Source organism: Ascaphus truei, chromosome 18 (assembly GCF_040206685.1).
Source record: "Ascaphus truei isolate aAscTru1 chromosome 18, aAscTru1.hap1, whole genome shotgun sequence".
Classification (NCBI taxonomy): Eukaryota; Metazoa; Chordata; class Amphibia; order Anura; family Ascaphidae; genus Ascaphus; species Ascaphus truei.
Window position 1 is genome coordinate 12,403,571 of NC_134500.1, and position 20,186 is coordinate 12,423,756.

At 45.2% G+C, this 20,186-nt stretch overlaps 1 protein-coding gene across 1 annotated transcript in view; it reads right to left on the minus strand.

The window, feature by feature from the left end:
- ADAMTSL3 (ADAMTS like 3) overlaps positions 1 to 20,186 on the minus strand; it is a 257,600-nt gene that overhangs the window by 204,242 nt on the left and 33,172 nt on the right. Inside the window, exon 3 of the mRNA XM_075575555.1 lies at positions 3,115 to 3,234. Within this exon, the coding sequence (XP_075431670.1) occupies positions 3,115 to 3,234 (120 nt within the window). The remainder of the gene's footprint in view (positions 1 to 3,114; positions 3,235 to 20,186) is intronic.

Below are 20,186 nucleotides of genomic sequence, written 5' to 3' on the forward strand. Positions count from 1 at the left end.
ACGCCCCCCCCCTGCCAGCAGCCCCACCGAGGATCAGCGCCAGGACTCTTCTTAACGCTATTGTTGGTCTACGTTTTTGGTTTTAGCCGTATGGCCACCCGTCCCCTTAAGTCCTCCTTTTAACCGGATGAGTGCCGGTCCAAATGGGTTTATGTCAGACTTGGAGTGATCCTCATTCATTGGTATTTCATCTCTTTCCCAGCATCAATTGAGTTACACTGTTTACTGTATTGTAAATCAGAACTACGCCAGAGCAACAGTTGTCATTTCTGGTCCGGAACCCTATGACCTCGACTCATTCCGAGTCCTTAGAGCAGGGGCGGCCAACTCCAGTCCTCAAGGGCCACCACCAGGTCAGGTTTTCAGGCTATCCCTGCTTCAGCACAGGTGGCTGAATCATTGACTGCGCCACCTGTGCTGAAGCAGGGATATCCTGAAAACCTGACCTGTTGGTGGCCCTTAAGGACTGGAGCCGGCCACCTCTGCCTTAGACAATGACACATATGTATCTCAATCCATTGGAATTCCTGGGCTTGGTTGTCACCACAGCACCTTTAATCATGCGTGGAGCAGTAATGAAGACTGATTAGGAAATATGTAACTCGAGCAGCTAGTACAAAACGCTCAGCATACTTTCCAAAAGTTGCCTCTCATGTATAAAACTGGGTAAAACCTTGATACACCCCAGGTCTCTTTATACTACGTTCAGGGAGGTTTCAGCTCAACAAAAGACTGGAAGGTCTGAGCCGGCCGGATAATCTTCCAGCTTGGTGATTCCTCCAAAGGAATGACGCACATTTGCAGGGAACGTAAAAAGCAATCATGCAATAACGATGCCTGTAATTTACATCGTCTGAGCGCGTATACGGGACCCTCACAGGCATGGCATCCACGTTCTTCAGCAGACTTTTCTAAGCTTCACATTGTTTTAACAGCAGGTACTCAGGAAGAAGTATTGATTAATGATCCATGCGGCAGCAGACTAGTACAGCATCGGTGTTGTGTAGGGCAGGGTTGCGCAAAGTGGGGGAGGGGGAGCGCGGTGGCTACAGGGGTCCTGCGCTCTTCCCCATGGCATTTAAATGCCGGAGAACCTTCAGCTTCTCCAATCTGGTCTTCGGCGACGCGTCGCATGGTAACCCGGCGTCGTCGCGTTGCCATGGCACCACGACGCCACGTGACCGTGCAAAATCATTTGTCGCCGGAGCCGAGCAGGAGGGGGGCCACGAGCTGGGAGGTGAGCAGGCAGGGGGGCGCAGGATCAAAAACACCCCATGTGTAGGGCACTGGCGCTCAACTCCAGTTCTCAAGACCACTCCAAAGGGTCAGGTTCTCAGGATATCCCTGCTTCAGCACAGGCGGCTCAATCAGTGGCTCATTCAGCCGCCTGTGCTGAAGCAGGGGATATCCTGAAAACTTGACCTGTGGGAGCGTGGGGGTGTTGAGGACTGGAATTGAATCCACGGTAGGGTATTACAGATACTTGGAGGTGCAATATTTGCAGATTTTTGGGGTATTTGGAGAATTCAATATTTTTGATGGCATTAACTTTTTTTTAGTCCTTGATCATGTGAATGGTAAAAAGACAGACAGACAGACAGCCACACAGAGAGATCTCAATCTGCTAGATCACATAGATCACAGAAAGTGGTCGAGATACCAGCATGACATAGGAGTACAGTTTCAAAAGTATTTATTGCACCATATAGCGTATACTTCCTTTGTTCAGTGCTTGTGGTTGGCCACTTAATGTGAGCTAGCAGATTGCTGTAGCAATCTTTTTACCGCGCATGGTGTAAGTGTATTACCACTATATGTGAGCGTGAATATATATAATGATGCTTTAAGGGTTCTACCTCTCCAACTGCTTGAAATCTCCAATGTACGGTACCAGCTTATCCCTTTCGCTGCCAGAAAGGCTTTACAAATAGTGGCCCCTCTGGTCTTATCCAACTTCAGTGAACACGCAGCTTGGAACATCATCCCGGCTGCCCTCGTAGCTGGTGGTCCAAAACATGGAACCGTTTAAGCCTTGGAAGCGACACCTCCAGTGTCAGGGAAATAGGAATTCTTCATTTCTGTAGGAAAACCAAGCCTTCGGAGTATGATTTTGGAAATATATATATATTATTTTTTTTGCGGTGGGTAAAAGGGTGAGCCGCCAACAAAATGAGAAATAAAAACATGGAATAAAACTTCATTTCGCTTTATTCCATTACAATTTTCAAAGGCAGCAAACACTCCGCTTTCAAGAGAAGTCTCTATTATGTTGAGAACATTTTGGAAATAATGGCCTTGTTATTGTAACTTGTTGCTCTAACGCGCGCTGTGCGGTGGGATACATATAACGAACGTCTTCATCAACGATCTCTAGGTTACGTACTGGGAGTTCGCAGGAGCACTGGGTGTAGTAAATTAGTTCGCCCGGTGTTGGCAGTGGTGATAGGGCTCTCAACTTTCCCACAGGGCTGGCCAACTCCAGTCCTCAAGGGCCACCACCAGGTTGGGTATTTAGGCTTCAGCACAGGTGGCTCAATCAGTCATTGATTGAGCCACCTGTGCTGAAGCAGGGATATTATTAAAACCTGAACAGTTGGTGGCCCTTGAGGACTGGAGTTGGCCACCCCTGCTATAGACAATCCGGTTGTGATACAGCATCGGATTGCGGCGTACACAATGGTAGCGAGTGGCTGGCACATCTCTTTCCTGACAAATTTTCTGAGCAACCTGTTTATAATATGACCCAAAATCCATATAAACAGCAAATTCTGGAACTTGCTATGCCATGTAGATTACGCGCAAACTTTTCCCCCCCTCGAAGCCCTGCCTGCTCTCCCCCCTCCCCCCCACTTACCTTGTCTCTGACGCCACAGGGTCATGTGACGTTGCATTGCCATGACAGAGGCCTTGCGCTGGATCCCCAGCATTTAATTTAAATGCTTTTGGGGGAGCGCGTGGGGCCTCTATAAGCACTGCATCCCCCCACCCCAGAAAATCTCGCACCCCCCACAGTTCGCGCACACCCTGCCTTATACCACATTTGAATGAGTGCTGAATAACGTATAAGGTAATACCCCCAACGGGGTAACATTGTTGCGTTAAATGCTCACTTACTTGATCATCGTAGCGGTAAGTAAGGAACTGCTCTCCTGTTGTATCTTCCAGGAAACTCCCCTGCGGGGACAGGGCAAATTCAGGGAGAAAGTATGCCCCCTGAGACTGCTCTGCTACTGCCTGTAACAGAACGAAAAGGAGCACGTGAATATGACATCACCTCTGATTGCAGTCTGGAAAGGGTATGCACAAAACAACAGTGTATGATTGATATGTTGGTCCATTAAAAGGTATCACAACCTACTTATATCTAACTCCTTTGGGACCAGTATGATCACTAGCACCCTTCATTAAACTTTACAATAAATATGATACAAATTGTCTACTGAAGCTGGTATCGTAACTTTACAAGTGCCGGAAAATATTGCAAGCTACATCATGTGACCAATTACTAGACCTCCCTCATAACTAATGCCCAAACTTGCCCTAATTCAGAGAGAGAGAGAGATGGGCAGAAAGGGTAGTATTTTGTAGAGTACCTATTCACTTATATTTAGTATACAACTCATTGACCTGTATACTGTACCTCCCAATAAACTCACCTATACAACAAGCAGAGAGATGCCCGCGAACGCACCTGAGATACCTGGGAAATAAATCATTTGAATGTACTTTGCATATTGAAAAGAGGTTCTCTCCGGGTTTCTCAGGTGTGTGCACAGGTGTCTCCCTAGGGTGCCTATTCTAGTAGCTTCGATAAGTGACTTATCGAGAATTTTGGGCACTTCTTGAGCGAGTTTGCAAGTGTAGATATTCAGAAAGCTTTGATAACATGCCAAACCCGCTCGAGAAGCGCTCCCGTGCAGACTAACCACGCGGGAGCTCAAAAAAATGCTCAAACTCACATTTCTTGTGAAATCAAGCTATTCTAGTAGCTCAGAGATGCACATCGCGGCGGCAACTCGCAAACAATTCAAAAGGCTCTGATCTCACACCATCAAGGGTGGCGAGATGGGATCCGCTATGTGACTGAAGAAAAAAATTATTTTTACTGCATCGGATTGAAGCCAGGAGTCTCCAGAGCTGACATACCAGTTCCGGAGACCCCGTGCTTCAATAGTGTGTCATTAAAATCTAATAAAACAGTGCGATCGCCTGTAAGAGCTGTGCAGGGAGATGCAGCTCTCTCTATGCAGGGAGATGCAGCTCTCTCTGTGCAGGGAGATGCAGCTCTCTCTCTCTGTGCAGGGAGATGCAGCTCTCTCTGTGCAGGGAGATGCAGCTCTCTCTGTGCAGGGAGATCGCCTGTAAGAGCTGTGCAGGGAGATGCAGCTCTCTGTGCAGGGAGATCGCCTATAAGAGCTGTGCAGGTAGATGCAGCTTCTCGCTGTGCAGGGAGATTGCCTGTAAGAGCTGTGCAGAGAGATGCAGCGTCTCTCTGTGCAGGGAGATCACCTGTAAGAGCTGTGCAAGGAGATGCAGCGTCTCTCTGTGCAGGGAGATCACCTATAAGAGCTGTGCAAGGAGATGCAGCGTCTCTCTGTGCAGGGAGATGCAACTCTCTGTGTAGTTCTTACAGACTGGGGGCAGATCGCACGGGCAGAACTAAGAAAAAGGCTGAGATAAGGACACTGCTATCCCGAGCGGTATTGGCATTTTCCTGCCTCACGGTTTGTGACATGCGATAACTCTTTCTGAATACCGTGATAACACAAATGTCAGACCATGAGGTAGGCTCATGCCGAAACATTCGATTTGGCAGTGATAACATCAAGGCTACTAGAATAAGCCCCTATGTGTTGTACAGGGGAGTATTTTGGCATGTATAAAGGTCATTGGGTTTTGTGCTAAATATGGCCCTTTCTGTCTCTCTCTCTCTACACATTTCGGCAAGTTCACACATCTCTATTTATAAAAATGATGGTCTACTCATGCAATTAAAACAAGTATAACGTATTTCTCCCATTCTCTCTCTCCCCTCATATTTCAGGCTGTGTTTTTTTTTCTGTAATTAACTTTTACAAAACGGCAAATTTCAAGTTTTTTTGAACGTGAGCGTCAGGTTTGCACGTGTCTACTGAAAAACGTGCTAATGAAGCTCCTAAGGCCGCGCTTATAGTGCCGGCGACGCAATGTCACCTGAAAACAAATGCATTGTCGCCGCCGCCGCGTGCGCTTATAGTAAGCGCGACGGCGACAAAGCGACGTGGCGACGCGATTTTTGGTAGCCGTAATTATTTGATTTTTCAGGGGCTGTCGCCTCATGTGACAGCCCCTGAACCAATCAGGAGCCTGGACGCCCGCGACCGACAACTTTCGCTTGCGGCGACGGTGACGTCACGCGTCGCCGGCACTATAGGTGCGGCCTTAGATACCATTTAAAGGTGAATGCTGCATTTAAGGCCTTATTTAATATTTGCCAAAGCTATCTTTCGAGACTTTTTTTGGCTGATAATCGCCATAGACTTCGCTTGAGTTGACCCGAAATGGTCGCTACGGCAGACATTGAATGACCCCCTTAAAGCTTTAAGAATGGGAAATACTGTGTCCATTTCAAATTGATTGTGTTACAAATGTTTGGATGCTGCAGATGGCAACAATGGAACAAATAATTTGTTCTAGAGCAGGGGGGGCGCAAACGTTTTCCCTGCGCCCCCCTGCCGGCAGTCCCCTCACCCCCGCGCTCACCGACGTCATGACGTCACGTTGCCATGGCGACGCGTGTGAGAAGCCGCCAGAGCCAAGGTAAGTTAGGTTTACAGAGGCCCTGCAGCTCCCCCGGCACTTAATTTAAGTGCCTTCGGGAACAGTGTGGGGCCTCTGTAACCCCCCCCCCCCCTCAGTCTCGCGCCCCCCCTAGGGGTCACGGCCCCCCAGTTTGCACACCGCTGCACTAGAGTTCTCAAAGAAAACACTTCCACTGAGAACATGGTGCATTTTGTTTAATCGAGTTCTGCCGCGGGGGCGATGTTGATACATCCCTCCTACTTAACATACAGTAAGTAGGTTGAACTTGATGGACCATATGTCTTTTTTCAACCTCATCTACTGTGTAACTACGTAACTAGAGTCCTCAATAAAACAGGCACCGCCACAAATTAACCACTGCCGTCTCCTCTGACCACTGTATGTCTCACTGCAGTTTATTTAAGGGAAAAGCATTTTAGTGAATGTAAATAAAATATGAGAACCACCATCATATGTATGAGATGCAGAAACATATAACTGCACTTATGTGACTATTTTCTTTTAGACGCGTCGCGACGGTCTTTTCTGGGGGGTGTAATTGAAATAGTGTTGCATTCTCACAGTGTTTATATATTTTTTATACATATATATTACATTTTTTTCAACACATTTTCAATGCACCAAAATATAATATAATATTGCATTACTGTAGTGTGAAATAGCAGCTGAAAAATATCCCTGTTTGCAGCATAACCTGCTTATCTCTGTAACTATGGAGTGAAAATTAGGGTTGCCAGGTGTCCAGTAAGAAATGAGAGGTACAACATAACAAACACATACAATTTATTATACCAATATAACTACCCACCCCTATTTGAAAAAATAAAAAAAGATCTTCAGTCCTGGAACGACTATCAAATATCATGGATTGGAAGGATAACGGCGGTAAAAATGAATATTTTGCCTAGGCTGTTGTACTTTTTCCAACCCCTTCCCATAAAAGTCCCGATTAGGGATCTCAAAAATATCCAAAACAGAATATTTCAATTTATTTGGAAGAACAAAAGACTGCGGGTTGCAAGATCGGTAATGCTAGCGCTGAGATCAGGGGGAGGCATGGGGGTGCCTGATATTATCAAATACTATCATGCGGCCCACCTAAAACAAGCAGTGATGTGGAACTGTGATCCAGCAACTTGTGGCTGGCTGGGGATCGAGTCTGCCTATGTGGGCCCTTCCACTCTAGCGGCGAAACTTTGGAGCTCCGGGGAGGGGGAGAGCCCCACGGGAAGATTTAAGCTTGGGGCGATGAGGTGCACATGGGACATTTGGTCCAAAAGCAAAAAAAGATATGACCTCTCCACCCACCCATCCAGCCTGGTTCCGATTGTCCATAATCCTAAATTCCCACCAGGGTGTTCCCCTAAATATGTGGAACAACTCAGAAGTATGGACATACTAGCTGCAATGATCGTATCAAAGGAGGAGAGATTCTCTCCTACCAGGAGTTAAAACAAAAACCCCACAGACAGAACCTACCAATCTTTAGCTACTTACAGATCCGACACTTTCTCCAAAAGTTCTCAGAATTGCAAATTTAACACCCTGTCGAACTTTGAAAAACTATGTATGGAGGGTCTCTATAGAGGTGGTTTAATCTCGGAAATATACATGGGGATAGCGTCTCACGCAACGTCCCCACCCCACAATTACATGCGGAAATGGGCTGAAGACCTAAATATAGAAATAGATAATGATGACTGGAGGGATATCTGGGAATCTGCATCTAAAACATCAATTTGTACAGTAACGAAAGAAAATATATATAAAATTTTATTTCAATGGTACTTAACCCCGAGTAGATTGAGCCAGATCTTCCCAGGAACACCAGATCTCTGCTGGAGAGGGTGTGGTATGAGAGGGGACATGGTTCACATCTGGTGGGACTGCCCACGAACACAGAAATTTTGGACCATGATTCAAGATCTGATATTCGAAAGCACAGATCTGAGGATACCTATAGACCCGCTGACATTCCTATTAGCAAAACCAATAGAGGAATTACAAACTCCAATAAGCAAACTTATATCATTTATACTCACAGCGGCTCGCTGCTCTATAGCAGCCGCGTGGAAAGATATAAACCCCCCATCGAGACGTGCAGTCATCATAGGAGTTAACAACGTTAAACTAATGGAAAAGCTATCAGCCCAATTAAACCATTCCCTTGACAAGTTCGACAAGATATGGGAACCCTGGTCCCTAGAGTAAAATACCCTATCCCAGAGAAAGAAATAAGATAACACATAGATGACCGAAGTTTAGACAACCCACGGAACGATATCAAGAGAATCCCTTCTAAAAACCTTAAGTATCGGGTAATTAGGTTGCTTCCCCTCCCCCCCCCTTAGGTCCTCCTCTTCCTTCTATCTTTACCTCTTCTTTAACTCTACCTATTTTATAGGTACTATAAGCACGCCCCACAGGATTAGTTCACAAAGCCGCTATAGTAAACGTTCTGTATTAGAACTATCATGATTTTTATTATGTTAAAAATTCTACAAATGTATCACTGAACATATACCTGGTGATGCGAAGATCAATGCCTAAAGTGATGTTACTGTGTTGTGAAAACAATAAAAAAGATTGAAACCAAAAAAAAATGAGAGGTAATACTGGACATGTATGTGTATACCGGTATTACCTCTCTGGGCGTGTATGTGTATACCGGTATTACCTCTCTGGGCGTGTATGTGTATACCGGTATTACCTCTCTGGGCGTGTATGTGTATACCGGTATTACCTCTCTGGGCATGTATGTGTATACCGGTATTACCTCTCTGGGCGTGTATGTGTATACAGGTATTACCTCTCTGGACGTGTATGTGTATACCGATATTACCTCTCTGGGCGTGTATCTGTATACCGGTATTACCTCTCTGGGCGTGTATGTGTATACCGGTATTACCTCTCTGGACGTGTATGTGTATACCGGTATTACCTCTCTGGGCGTGTATGTGTATACCGGTATTACCTCTCTGGGCGTGTATGTGTATACCGGTATTACCTCTCTGGGCGTGTATGTGTATACCGGTATTACCTCTCTGGGGGTGTATGTGTATACCGGTATTACCTCTCTGGGCGTGTATGTGTATACCGGTATTACCTCTCTGGACTTAGTGACCTGACCGGCTTGGGGGGCTGCAGGATTTCCCAGAGCAGGGAGAGAGCAGGGCTGTTGCTAGGGGGCTGGGCAGCTTCCTCCACCCCGATTGGCTGCTGCTGGATAATGCAACCAATCAGGATGAGGAGTCAGGAGCCTGTGGGTGGGGCTAAGGAGAGGGAGGAAACGGCATGGAGCGGAGAGAGGTGTGTGTTTGTGTCTCTAGCGCATCTCACCTTTCCCTCAGTATGTTTGGAGAAGCCATCTGGCAACCCCTAGCAGTGATGCATAGATAACCCTGACATCTCCAAACTGGGGGAGATCACCCTTATTTCCTCAGCAGCTGCTGTTTGCTGCACAAAATGCTTTGTGTGTGTCCATGTGACAGGTCTCTAACACTTTCTTTAAAGGAACTTTTCCAGTCCCCGTGCCGTTTGGTGAATGATTACCGAGCTGATAACAGAGGAAAATCTAAATGATTCCGCAAATATCCCTAGAAATAATATGTTATAAATATAAACTCTATTTCATAAACAACCCGGTCAGCATAATGTCCAGTGTCCAACAGCATGTGTTACCCATCTTTACAATCCCAGTATTTAAAACACAAACGCCTCCAGAATTAATATATTTTAATGTTCCAGTAACAAAAGAAGACGCGGGGATGCATGGGAAATGAGTTACAAGTGGAGTTCTTGGATAAACAAGCTTGAGGGTTCGATTTAAGGTTTTTGCTGCTCTGTGATATTTTGCACATGACTTAATTAACCACTTGTAAGTAGTCAGACACTAGCGTGATTGTTGATTTCTCCCTTCTGTTCTGCCTATCCGACCAGAGCGCAGAACATGCAGGATTCCACCACTGAGGTGTCTGCATAAGTGTCACCAAGTGTAACTGTAAAATGCTTTGGAATTGAATGACCTTAGGAAAAAGAAAAAAAAATGACTACTTATTATTATTCAATTAATTATCCATTACCACACATCTTTCTAAAACCATAAATCCCTACACACTTCCACATATACAACAAGACTCCTGGCTTTGCTTTCCAGATTTTATTCTATAAGAAACGTTTTGCCAATGCAAAAAAAAAAAAAGTAGCTTATTAAACCACACAGGAAGCCCAATCACTTCAACCACAAACCAGTTCAACAATACTGGTGGAGCCTAGCCTCCGGCCGCTACTTCTCTGCCTGGGCCTTTCCAGTGTAAGTCCTGTTAGGTGCAGGCAGTGGATGGGTTAATTCCTTCTTGTAGGCTCTGTGTGTTTTGCAGACTTGGATATGTATCCAAGGGAGGGCCTTAGCAACAACCAGAAAGTGTCAGCGGGAGGGAAGGATACTGATTGGTTATCACACACTATAGATGAACCAATCAGTATTCAACCTGATCTGTTAAGGGGCAGGGTTACAGTCAACCCCCTCAGGTTATAAATATTGGCACATTCCCAAATTGTAGGGTGTCCTTGTCATTCTCTCTCCTCCCTCTGTGGAGTGAGGAACATCAGCCTTCCATCTCACAATGAGATGTGAGGAGACGTCCAACAGGCCTGACCTGGGCCTAAAGCCTAAATCAGGACACAGCAAGCAGGGAAGGATGCGAGTACTCTGTATAAGATCTGCATGCAATAAAGCCAAAGAAAATACAAAGCAGTGTGTGTTACTGTCTACCAAAGATGAGGAGGTGTCAGTATGGGCCATCCCCTGCCTTCACAGAGGATTCATGCTGACTGAAAGCACTGCACCAATCAAGAACAAAAAGGTAACCTGTGATCCTGTCCTGTTTCTCCCCACAACATCGCGGAGCACTCAGCCCTCCTGTTGCCAACAGGTACACAGCACAACACCTAGAGAAGTAGTCAGAGAAGCATACCCACCCTAATCTCACTTAGGGGGGGGGGGAGTACAAGGGCTAAACTGGTAATAAGGGAGAAGGGTCTTTGCTCCTGGAAACTCTTGGGATATTGGGGGGCTGTTTATAAACGTAGTTTGATGCACTGCAATCTTTTGTTCTTTAACGCTTTTACGGCCGGAGACAAAGGATTCAGTTTTGTTCACGGCAGTGAAAGGGTGTGCTTTGGTTCGCTGCTACGTCAAATGTAGCACGTTGGTTAATCAAGTGTCTTCGATTTCGCATAACTCACCAGCCGGGCAGGTTTACGTCATCTCGGACCTGGGAGAGGAACTGAATGCTAAAGTGAAGGGAAGAAAATGATGGTGAGAAACGCAAAATGTGTTACATCCAAATAGAATGTGTGCATCTCCAAAGCCATCCTACAGACACACTGGGTGTAGCAGAGTACCCTGACACATTGACACTTAGGCCCCAATTCAATATGTGCTGAAGATGCCTTCCCAGTGCAATGCATTGAAATGAATGGGGCTCAAACCTTCTCCAGCGCGGGGAAGTTGCTTCACAACATACTGAATAAGAGGTGCACGCAGAAGATGTCTCTCTTTGCTTCAATTTTGCTCCCAAACCACTTTAACATATTCAATTTGTTGTGAAGCTGCTTCTCCTGGTTAGGGAAAATTTGAGTCTAACATACCTGGGGGGCTCAACTCCAGTCCTCAAGCCCCCCAAATAGGTCAGGCTTTCAGGATATCCCAGCTTCAGCACAGGTAGCTCAATCAGAGGCTCGGTCGAAAAATCTGCTGCCCTGTCGTGCTTCCTCTTGTGTGCGCTCGCGTGCACTATGGCCGGCCCCATATATCCCCTGCACTTTGTTAGAGCCGCGCGCCCCGCGGCCGTGCCGTGGTTAAAGCAGCACGTCCGTGCTGATCAACATTTTTTGCATTTTATTTTTTACATTATTTTAAGAAATCTATTTTTGCTCTTTATCAAACCCTCTGTTTTTAGTGTTAAAATCTGATGCTCCGTTCATGAGATCTAAACACTTGAAACATTAAGTGGGAGGGAGGTTAAAATAAATAAAATAGAGCTTTTTCCAGGGATCAGTGCAGCGTACAAGTTACCATAGTAATAACCTTAGGATTTAGAGATTATGAAAATTATGCATTTTTTTAAAAAAGTGGGGAAAAATACTCCGGGATTAATATACTTACACATGAGTTAAAACCATAAAGTACAGGTACTGTATAAGTAAATACTGTTAATAAGCCTAAGGCACAAACCTATTGTCTTGAATGGGGTCAGACCCAACAGGACTAGAACCCACAACCACTGCTTTTCCCGGCCGCAGCTCTAACAGGGTGAGCTAAACAAGCTGATGGTTTTGTGAGTAGAGTTGTTGCTTGAGACATAATTGGCACAATTACCTTACATCACCTTGCACCACCTCTCCCATCCATATTACAGAGGGTACTTGTATGCTAGCCATGCCTTTGCATACACTAATTTGGCTCCAGGGCTCACTATAACTCAATTGTAGGAAGTGGTTTGGAATCCCCCTTTCAATTCACACATTTAGCTTACAATTACTTTAATGGAAAGCACAGGCATTTTCCTTTACAAATGAATGGTTTTGCACCAGCAGCCCACAGAAGGTCCAACGTGTTAGGAAATTTAGCAACAAGATAATTAAAGCCAGACAACGGCTTCTAAACCTCATCATCACCGCAAACAAGTAGATTAGGCCATTTCAATTATTTGCCTCATTAAATAGGATAGACCCATGCCAAATAACACAGAAATCCACCACATTTTGGAAGATGTGAACTGTCAAAAATAAAATATATGTTCTGTTCCAAAACTAGTGCTACAATAAGTTTCTATTTTAAAAGTATTCTACAGTATGTAACATTGCAACACCATTTCACACCTTAAAGAGTCCATCGCAGCCTCGTGGGAGAAAATAGCTCCACTGTCCAGACGCACAGTAGGGAAACGGATTAACGACGTAATCTTGAGGATTGGAGTTGAGCAGCCCTGCACTAGCCCCCCATCTCTGTAAACATCTTTGTTTTCGTATTCCAATTTCCTACTGAAATATATTGATACAGACCCAGCACGGGGCCCTCGAAAGTAAAGACTGAGTCGAAGACTGAGCCACCTGTGCTGAAGCAGGGATACCCTAGAAACCTAATCTGTTGGTGGCCCTTGAGGACTGGAGTTGGCCACCCCTGCAGTAGATACATGTCAATGCATACAATGAAACATGGAATGCAAGTAGCTAAGATGAGGCATCCTCTACCTGTACAGAATCCGTCTTCCTTTGCCACGATCATGACATTTTAATTCAAGCCTTGACCCTAATGCCATCTGGATTTCAACAATCCAACATTTCAATGGGAAAGGTTGGCAGAGAACGAGTACTGGGCTCCAACCTCCCACAGGTGTGTGTTTGCTGGTGACACTACACATAACATGCATTATAGTCTTATTCCCCCAGCATAACCCTTTTCTATTGATCTGCATGTATTATTTTGGTTTCTGCGGTTTCAGTGACAAGTCAGTCTCTGGTGACTATTTTAACTTGGTATGAGTATCTCAGGAATGGAAACTGTGATGGAGATACCAAAAATAGTATTCCCGAGTGGGACAAGCAGTTTCCAATTCAATCTATTTTTGTGTTGAGCGGGAGTGATCACTGCTTTCATAGGACAATCCAAGATAGTGGGCGAGTAATACTGTACATTAGAAAAATACTAATAATTATTATTTATTTAGCTTACCTGAACCAGAGACTCTTTGGAGTTCATCTGTGGTCTCCCAACCTATGGTATGTCCGCCATTTAATAAGATATCTGTAGTTTTTTTGTGCCCATTTTGACACACAAAAAAACGACAAATATGTTGTTGCAACTTTCTATTGGCCGCAGATCCTGACCTGCATGACCATTTTGTCTCCACTGGGGAGACAACCAATCAGATTGGGGGTGTACCATGTGATGCCTCACACGGTATATCTCCCAATCCGATTGGTTGGAGTACCATGTAATGGCAGCCATTTTTTTTATGGTGACATCATTTTAAAGGGAGAAAAGTATAGCCTTTCCTGGTGCATTTTTTTACTTTCTTCTAAACACTGACGATCCACGTGGCGGATTCTGAAATCCGTTGACGTACTTTTAAGAATTTACGTTTTGGATTCTTAAAAATCCGGTGCGGATTGTATTCAATGGCGGGTCTGGATTCAACCACACGGATTGAAACTGGAACAATCCGTCGACGGATCTTACACCGCGGAACGGATTTTGAATGGGAAAGCCCGGGAAATGGATTTTTGACAGTTTCGCCCGACCTCTCGCCATAAGGCATTCACATGCAAAGCCACAGGCAGGCTCCAGATACCGGCGCCCACTTCAGTGCTACAGTATCATTACATGAATACAAGTCCTGCCATGACCCTTTCTGCTCATAGCACATCACTCTTTCCTTTTGTCAACACACAAGCCTTCACTTAAATGAAGAGCAGTTTGAAATGGCTCAATTAAACAAAATAAACACAGTCCCAAACCCTTTTTTTTTATTATCAAGTGCATTACGGGAGGAGACTTGTTGTTACAGGAGATAACAGAATGTTCAGCTTCCAAAATGTCAAGGATCATCTTCTGTCAAAATATCTCGCTTCACGGGATACTTCATTCGTTTCCGACTTTTACAGCGAGCTGCGGCTACTCCTTCACACTTAAACTTCCAACAGAAACAGTAGTTATTTTGCATGCTAGTCTGAACACATGTGAACTGGATTGTTCCCCGACATTTAAAAACACCTTCCTTATCCCTATCAGGAATGATGACAACCAGTGGCGTGGTTCTAAGCTGCTGCTGCTTCCTTCCTGAACTTAGCATGTGTAACACTGAGATTCAGGTCATTCTCACTTTCACAGAAAGGTTTAAACTCCTTTTGTGACACAGACTTTTTTGCATTTGGCTGTATTTTTTGCAGAAGGTAAAAATGAAGGAAAACATCCTCAACACACGTCACATACTGTATCTGTAAGGGCTGTAAAGCAGCAATATGGGTTTCACTTGTAAAAATATATATACAGATGCAGCGGCCGTGATTTGACCAAATCACGGCGCAGTTTTCGTGTGCGCTGCTGTACTGCACGCGGCATTAATGCCGCCAATCGCCCCAGGCGCACGTGTTTATCGCGGTTGCTTTGTTTGAATTTCATGGATTGTGTGCAATTAAATGCAATGAAATGAATGAATTGTAATGTGTACAGTTCTGTGCTACTGTGTCAATTTCAGGTGTTTAAAAGCCAGAACACTAAAATGCCATTTTCTGCACTCGCGTCTGAAGGCGGTACGGTTGGAAGAAATCGCGCGCCATCACATGGGTATTCCGAGGTATACACCGCGTGAAGTGTTTCAATAATGCCGGCTGCATCTGTAATTATAGGATTGAAGCAGGGGGTCTTCGGAGCTGAGCTGTGTTAATTTCAGCTTCAGGGACCCCTTGCTTCCAGAGATAATTACCTCCGTAGTGGTTGCAGGTAACTCTGCAGTCGGAGAAACTGTGTGCCTAACATAATGGCGGCGTTTAAATGTCCTGCGTCATGTGGGCCCACAGGAAGCTGTGACGCCATCCAGTGCGGCTTCCTATTGGCCCGCGTGACCGGGACATTTAAACTGAAAAGAGATACCGGCGCCCCGGAGGTAAGTATCTTTGGTGGCAGGGGGTCCCTGGGGCTGAAATTAGCGCCGTTCAGCTCAGGAAACCCCCCTGCTTCAATCCTGTAATTTTTTTTTTTTAATGAAACCCGTATTGATGCTTTATCCTTCATAAAGAACTGCAGTTCCCCCTACAGAATTTGTTTTACCCCCTCTATTTTTAACATAGGTCGGAAGCAGGGATCCAGCAGAGCTGAAATTAATACAGCCCAGGCATGTTAAAAATATATCTATATAATACTCAAAGGTTGTGCATTTAACATGGGATACACCTTTACGTCAGATGTTAACATGTCTGTGATAATAATTGTATGCTGCCTATTCACCCGCCTATTAGAATAAGCACATCAGAATATTATGCTATCGGCACGTTAGAAAAGAGTCCGCTGTATTAATCTTCAAACACTTCACAGACCATGTACAGTAGTGATAACAATGGCAGGAGTTCCGTTATGCCGTGTCCTAACCCCGCCTTTCAAGTGCCATTCTTGGAGACATAATAGATTGTATTAACGGCTCAGTCAGCCTTTGACCTTACTTCTCTGGTTTCCTGCGATGGGACTATTTTGTAGGTAGCAACACATACACATACACAGACATACACACACACACACGCCTCTTTCACGTCTTAACATGTGTGCTGTGTGTCAAGAACTGTGTTAATTTAACATTTTGATTCCCTGGTGCTGGCAACGTAGGGTGGTTTAATGCCCCAATCCATGCTGCTTTGGGATCTATTACAAAGGAATTTGTGTTCCAGGTCCCATACGAGTGAAGGGGTTAACACAAAGAGTATGTGGTGTTCCCAATACTGCACATGTATTAGCATTGATTGCTAACTTCCTTTCTAAAGAGCAGCTATTGGTAGAGTGAAAAACGGATGTCTACTAATGCTGATGTCAAAATGACTCACGTTGTGTGCTGCCCTGTCTTTAAGGTGTGATACTGCTTTTCCCCTTTTATTTCTTTCTTATGTGTATATGTAAAGCCTGTGACCATGTATAATTCTGCGTTCTTACCTAACCTGGCAATCGTTTGGTGCTCCTGTTATAAATCTGTAAAACTCCTGATTGTGCGCCTAATGAAATGGCCGCCTTCTAACTTTGGGCTGCAGTCTATGAAATGCTGCCGCTGATATGCAACACATTATTGTTACAGCTTTCAAAGTAATAGACAGTCTGCTGTTTGGAATATAGCAACAGATCTGTTTGTGATACTTTGTTGCCAAAAGGTAGAGCTAAAAAAAACTGGGTGTGAGAGCCTATTTCAAAATAAGAAGTCGATATGACTTTCTAAACGGTTGCTGTAGCAACCGATGGATAATCAATACATTTTTTAAAATCATTAAAAATGGCATTGAGTTAAAAAAAAAAATGCAGACAGTACAGTATTATCTAATAAATATATCAAAAGTTCCGCGCTCGAGCTGTCGTGGATCTTCTCCAATTCCAAAATAATCCTTTTGCAGCTGGGTGTGTAGGAACCCTCCCAAACGCTCCTAAAAGGGTTCTCCCTCTTTTCTTTTTCTAGTATTATCTAATACTACAGAACTGATTTATTTAAAATTTAAAAAAAAACTATATAGGATTTTTCATATTTTGCTGCTTTAACATCACTAACCCTGTATAAACAAAGCACCATATCCAGTGGAAATGAAGCCGGCTTATATAAAACTGAGCATACTACAATAAACAGTAATAACCGGCAGATAAAAAAAGAGTGAATAAAAGAGAATGTTCTTTATCCGCCACTTATTTCCCATTGTTTGGATAAGCTCACCTAATCTAAACAGATACAGTTTACAGCAAGCAATTAGGCACCACACTGCTCTAATGGCTCAACCCTGCAGAAACAGATACATTTGTGAACGGTTTGGGTTGCAGCCATAGAAATGACTGGCCCATCATGCATGCCGAATTCCGAGAAAGCACAAGTGGTCTCTGGCAGCGGGGGGAGTACAGATCCTCGTTTAAAACTGATACCCAGTGCTGCCTTTGGTGCAACCGCCATCCAAGATTTCTGATACGGTATCATTGGATTCGCGTAACAATGGGTTTCACTGTGTGCTACGCGGGAGGAGAGCGAGAGGAAGTCCTAAAAGATATCTGCATACGTTCCATCGTATTCCTTATAGAACAGAGCTCTTTGTTTTTAAATGTCTTTCATTTTGGAAAGATGGGCATGATGTAGACATACGGCACCTATTTGATGTTTGGGAGAAGGCTTTAATAATTATTTGGAGCCAAGTCACAGATATGGTTAGTTTTAATCCTGTGGGTGCTACTACATCAGGAGGGGCCAACTGCAGTCCTCAAGGGCCACCAACAGGTCAGGTTTTAAGGATATCACTGGTTTCGTCCGGGGTCAGCAACAGGGAAAGCCAATGAACAGGGAAGCCACGCCACAGCAACAGGCAAGCCACACGCAAGGCTCGGGAACGGGGAAACCACAGGGAAGCCACGCGGAAGGTTCAGGAACGGGGAAGCCACAGGGAAGCCACGCGGAAGGCTCGGAAACAGGGAAACCACAGGGAAGCCACGCGGAAGGCTCGGGAACGGGGAAACCACAGGGAAGCCACGCGGAAGGCTCGGGAACGGGGAAGCCACAGGGAAGCCACGCGGAAGGCTCGGGAACGGGGAAACCACAGGGAAGCCACACGGAAGGCTCAGGAACAGGGGAAGCCACAGGGAAGCCACGCGGAAGGATCAGGAACTAGGAGCCTCAGAAACTAGAGCCCAGGGTGGCCAGGACCACAACTAAACGTATACAATGCTCGGGCGTCACTGGCTGCAATTTAAGCCCTGGAACAGGTGTGTCCAATAACAGAGTTCACAGCAGCCAGGTAAGGGCAGGTTCCAGCCAAAGCCTGGACTGGAACCCTTACAGAGAGAAAGCAAAGAGAGAGAGCAGCGAGAGAGAGCAGAGAGAGAGCAAAGAGAGAGAGAGCAAAGAGAGAGAGAGAGCAAAGAGAGAGAGCAAAGAGAGAGAGCAAAAAGAGAGAGCAGAGAGAGCAGCGAGAAAGAGTAAAGAGAGAGAGCAGAGAGAGAGCAAAGAGAGAGAGCAAAAAGAGAGAGAGAGAGCAAAGAGAGAGAGCAGAGAGAGCAGCGAGAAAGAGCAAAGAGAGAGAAGAGAGAGCAGCGAGAAAGAGCAAAGAGAGAGAGAGAGCAAAAAGAGAGAGAGAGAGAGAGAGCAAAAAGAGAGAGAGAGCAGAGAGAGGGATCAAAGAGAGAAAGAGAGCACAGATAGAGGAAGAGAGCGCAAAGAAAGAGGAGAGAAGAGAGCAAAGAGAGAGACAGAGAGCAGAGAGAGAGAGCAGAGATAGAGATATGAGCGTTACAAAAGAGAGAGACACATGAGGGGGCCCTGAATTTTCTTTGCCCGGGGGTCCGCATGTGTCTAGCTACGCCACTGATCTAAACATTTTGGCTAATTTCACAACATTTGAACACACACGAGAAAAGTTTGCACATCGTCAGTTATACCGAATCTGCAGAAGTATCCACCCCGATCCCATAGCAGCATCTACTTGAAACGGAGCGCAATCTGTCACTGACAGTACTTGCAGATGGAATATTGTGCTTGTTTTAGATATGCTTCGGTCCTCCTCTGTCCAGCAGCTTAGAAGCCAAAGAACTGAGGAATGTTACTTGGGTACCATTACATGGCTACATACTGTACATTCCTTGCGTCTTTTATGTGCATAGTCTGGAAAGTACTGGTACTCTGTGTGCTGCAAGAAGTACTGGTACTCTGTGTGCTGCAACAAGTACTGGTGCTCTGTGTGCTGCAACAAGTACTGGTACTCTGTGTGCTGCAACAAGTACTGGTACTCTGTGTGCTGCAACAAGTACTGATACTCTGTGTGCTGCAACAAGTACTGGTACTCTGCGTGCTGCAACAAGTACTGGTACTCTGCGTGCTGCAACAAGTACTGGTACTCTGTGTGCTGCAACAAGTACTGGTACTCTGCGTGCTGCAACAAGTACTGGTACTCTGCGTGCTGCAACAAGTACTGGTACTCTGCATGCTACAATAAGTACTGGTACTCTCTGTGCTGCAATAAGTACTGGCACACTGTGTGCTGCAACAAGTACTGGTACTCTGTGTGCTGCAACAAGTACTGGTACTCTGCGTGCTGCAACAAGTACTGGTACTCTGCGTGCTGCAATAAGTACTGGCACACTGTGTGCTGCAACAAGTACTGGTACTCTGTGTGCTGCAACAAGTACTGGTACTCTGCGTGCTGCAATAAGTACTGGTACTCTGCGTGCTGCAACAAGTACTGGTACTCTGCGTGCTGCAACAAGTACTGGTACTCTCTGTGCTGCAAGAAGTACTGGCACACTGTGTGCTGCAACAAGTACTGGTACTCTGCGTGCTGCAACAAGTACTGGTACTCTGCGTGCTGCAACAAGTACTGGTACTCTGCGTGCTGCAATAAGTACTGGTACTCTCTGTGCTGCAATAAGTACTGGCACACTGTGTGCTACCATAAAGATGCCCAAATCCAGCACGTCTAACATATGCACATCTCAATTACAGTGAGAACACATCCCTCACTTCTAATTTAAACTGGCAATCGCCCCAAATCCTCCATTTCTTTCCGCCTCACTTGAAGAAGGCCCCCCGCAGTTACAGCGGCAATCCAAGTGCGCCATTTGTTGGGTGAATTTCTTTTATTTTTAACATAGGATCGAA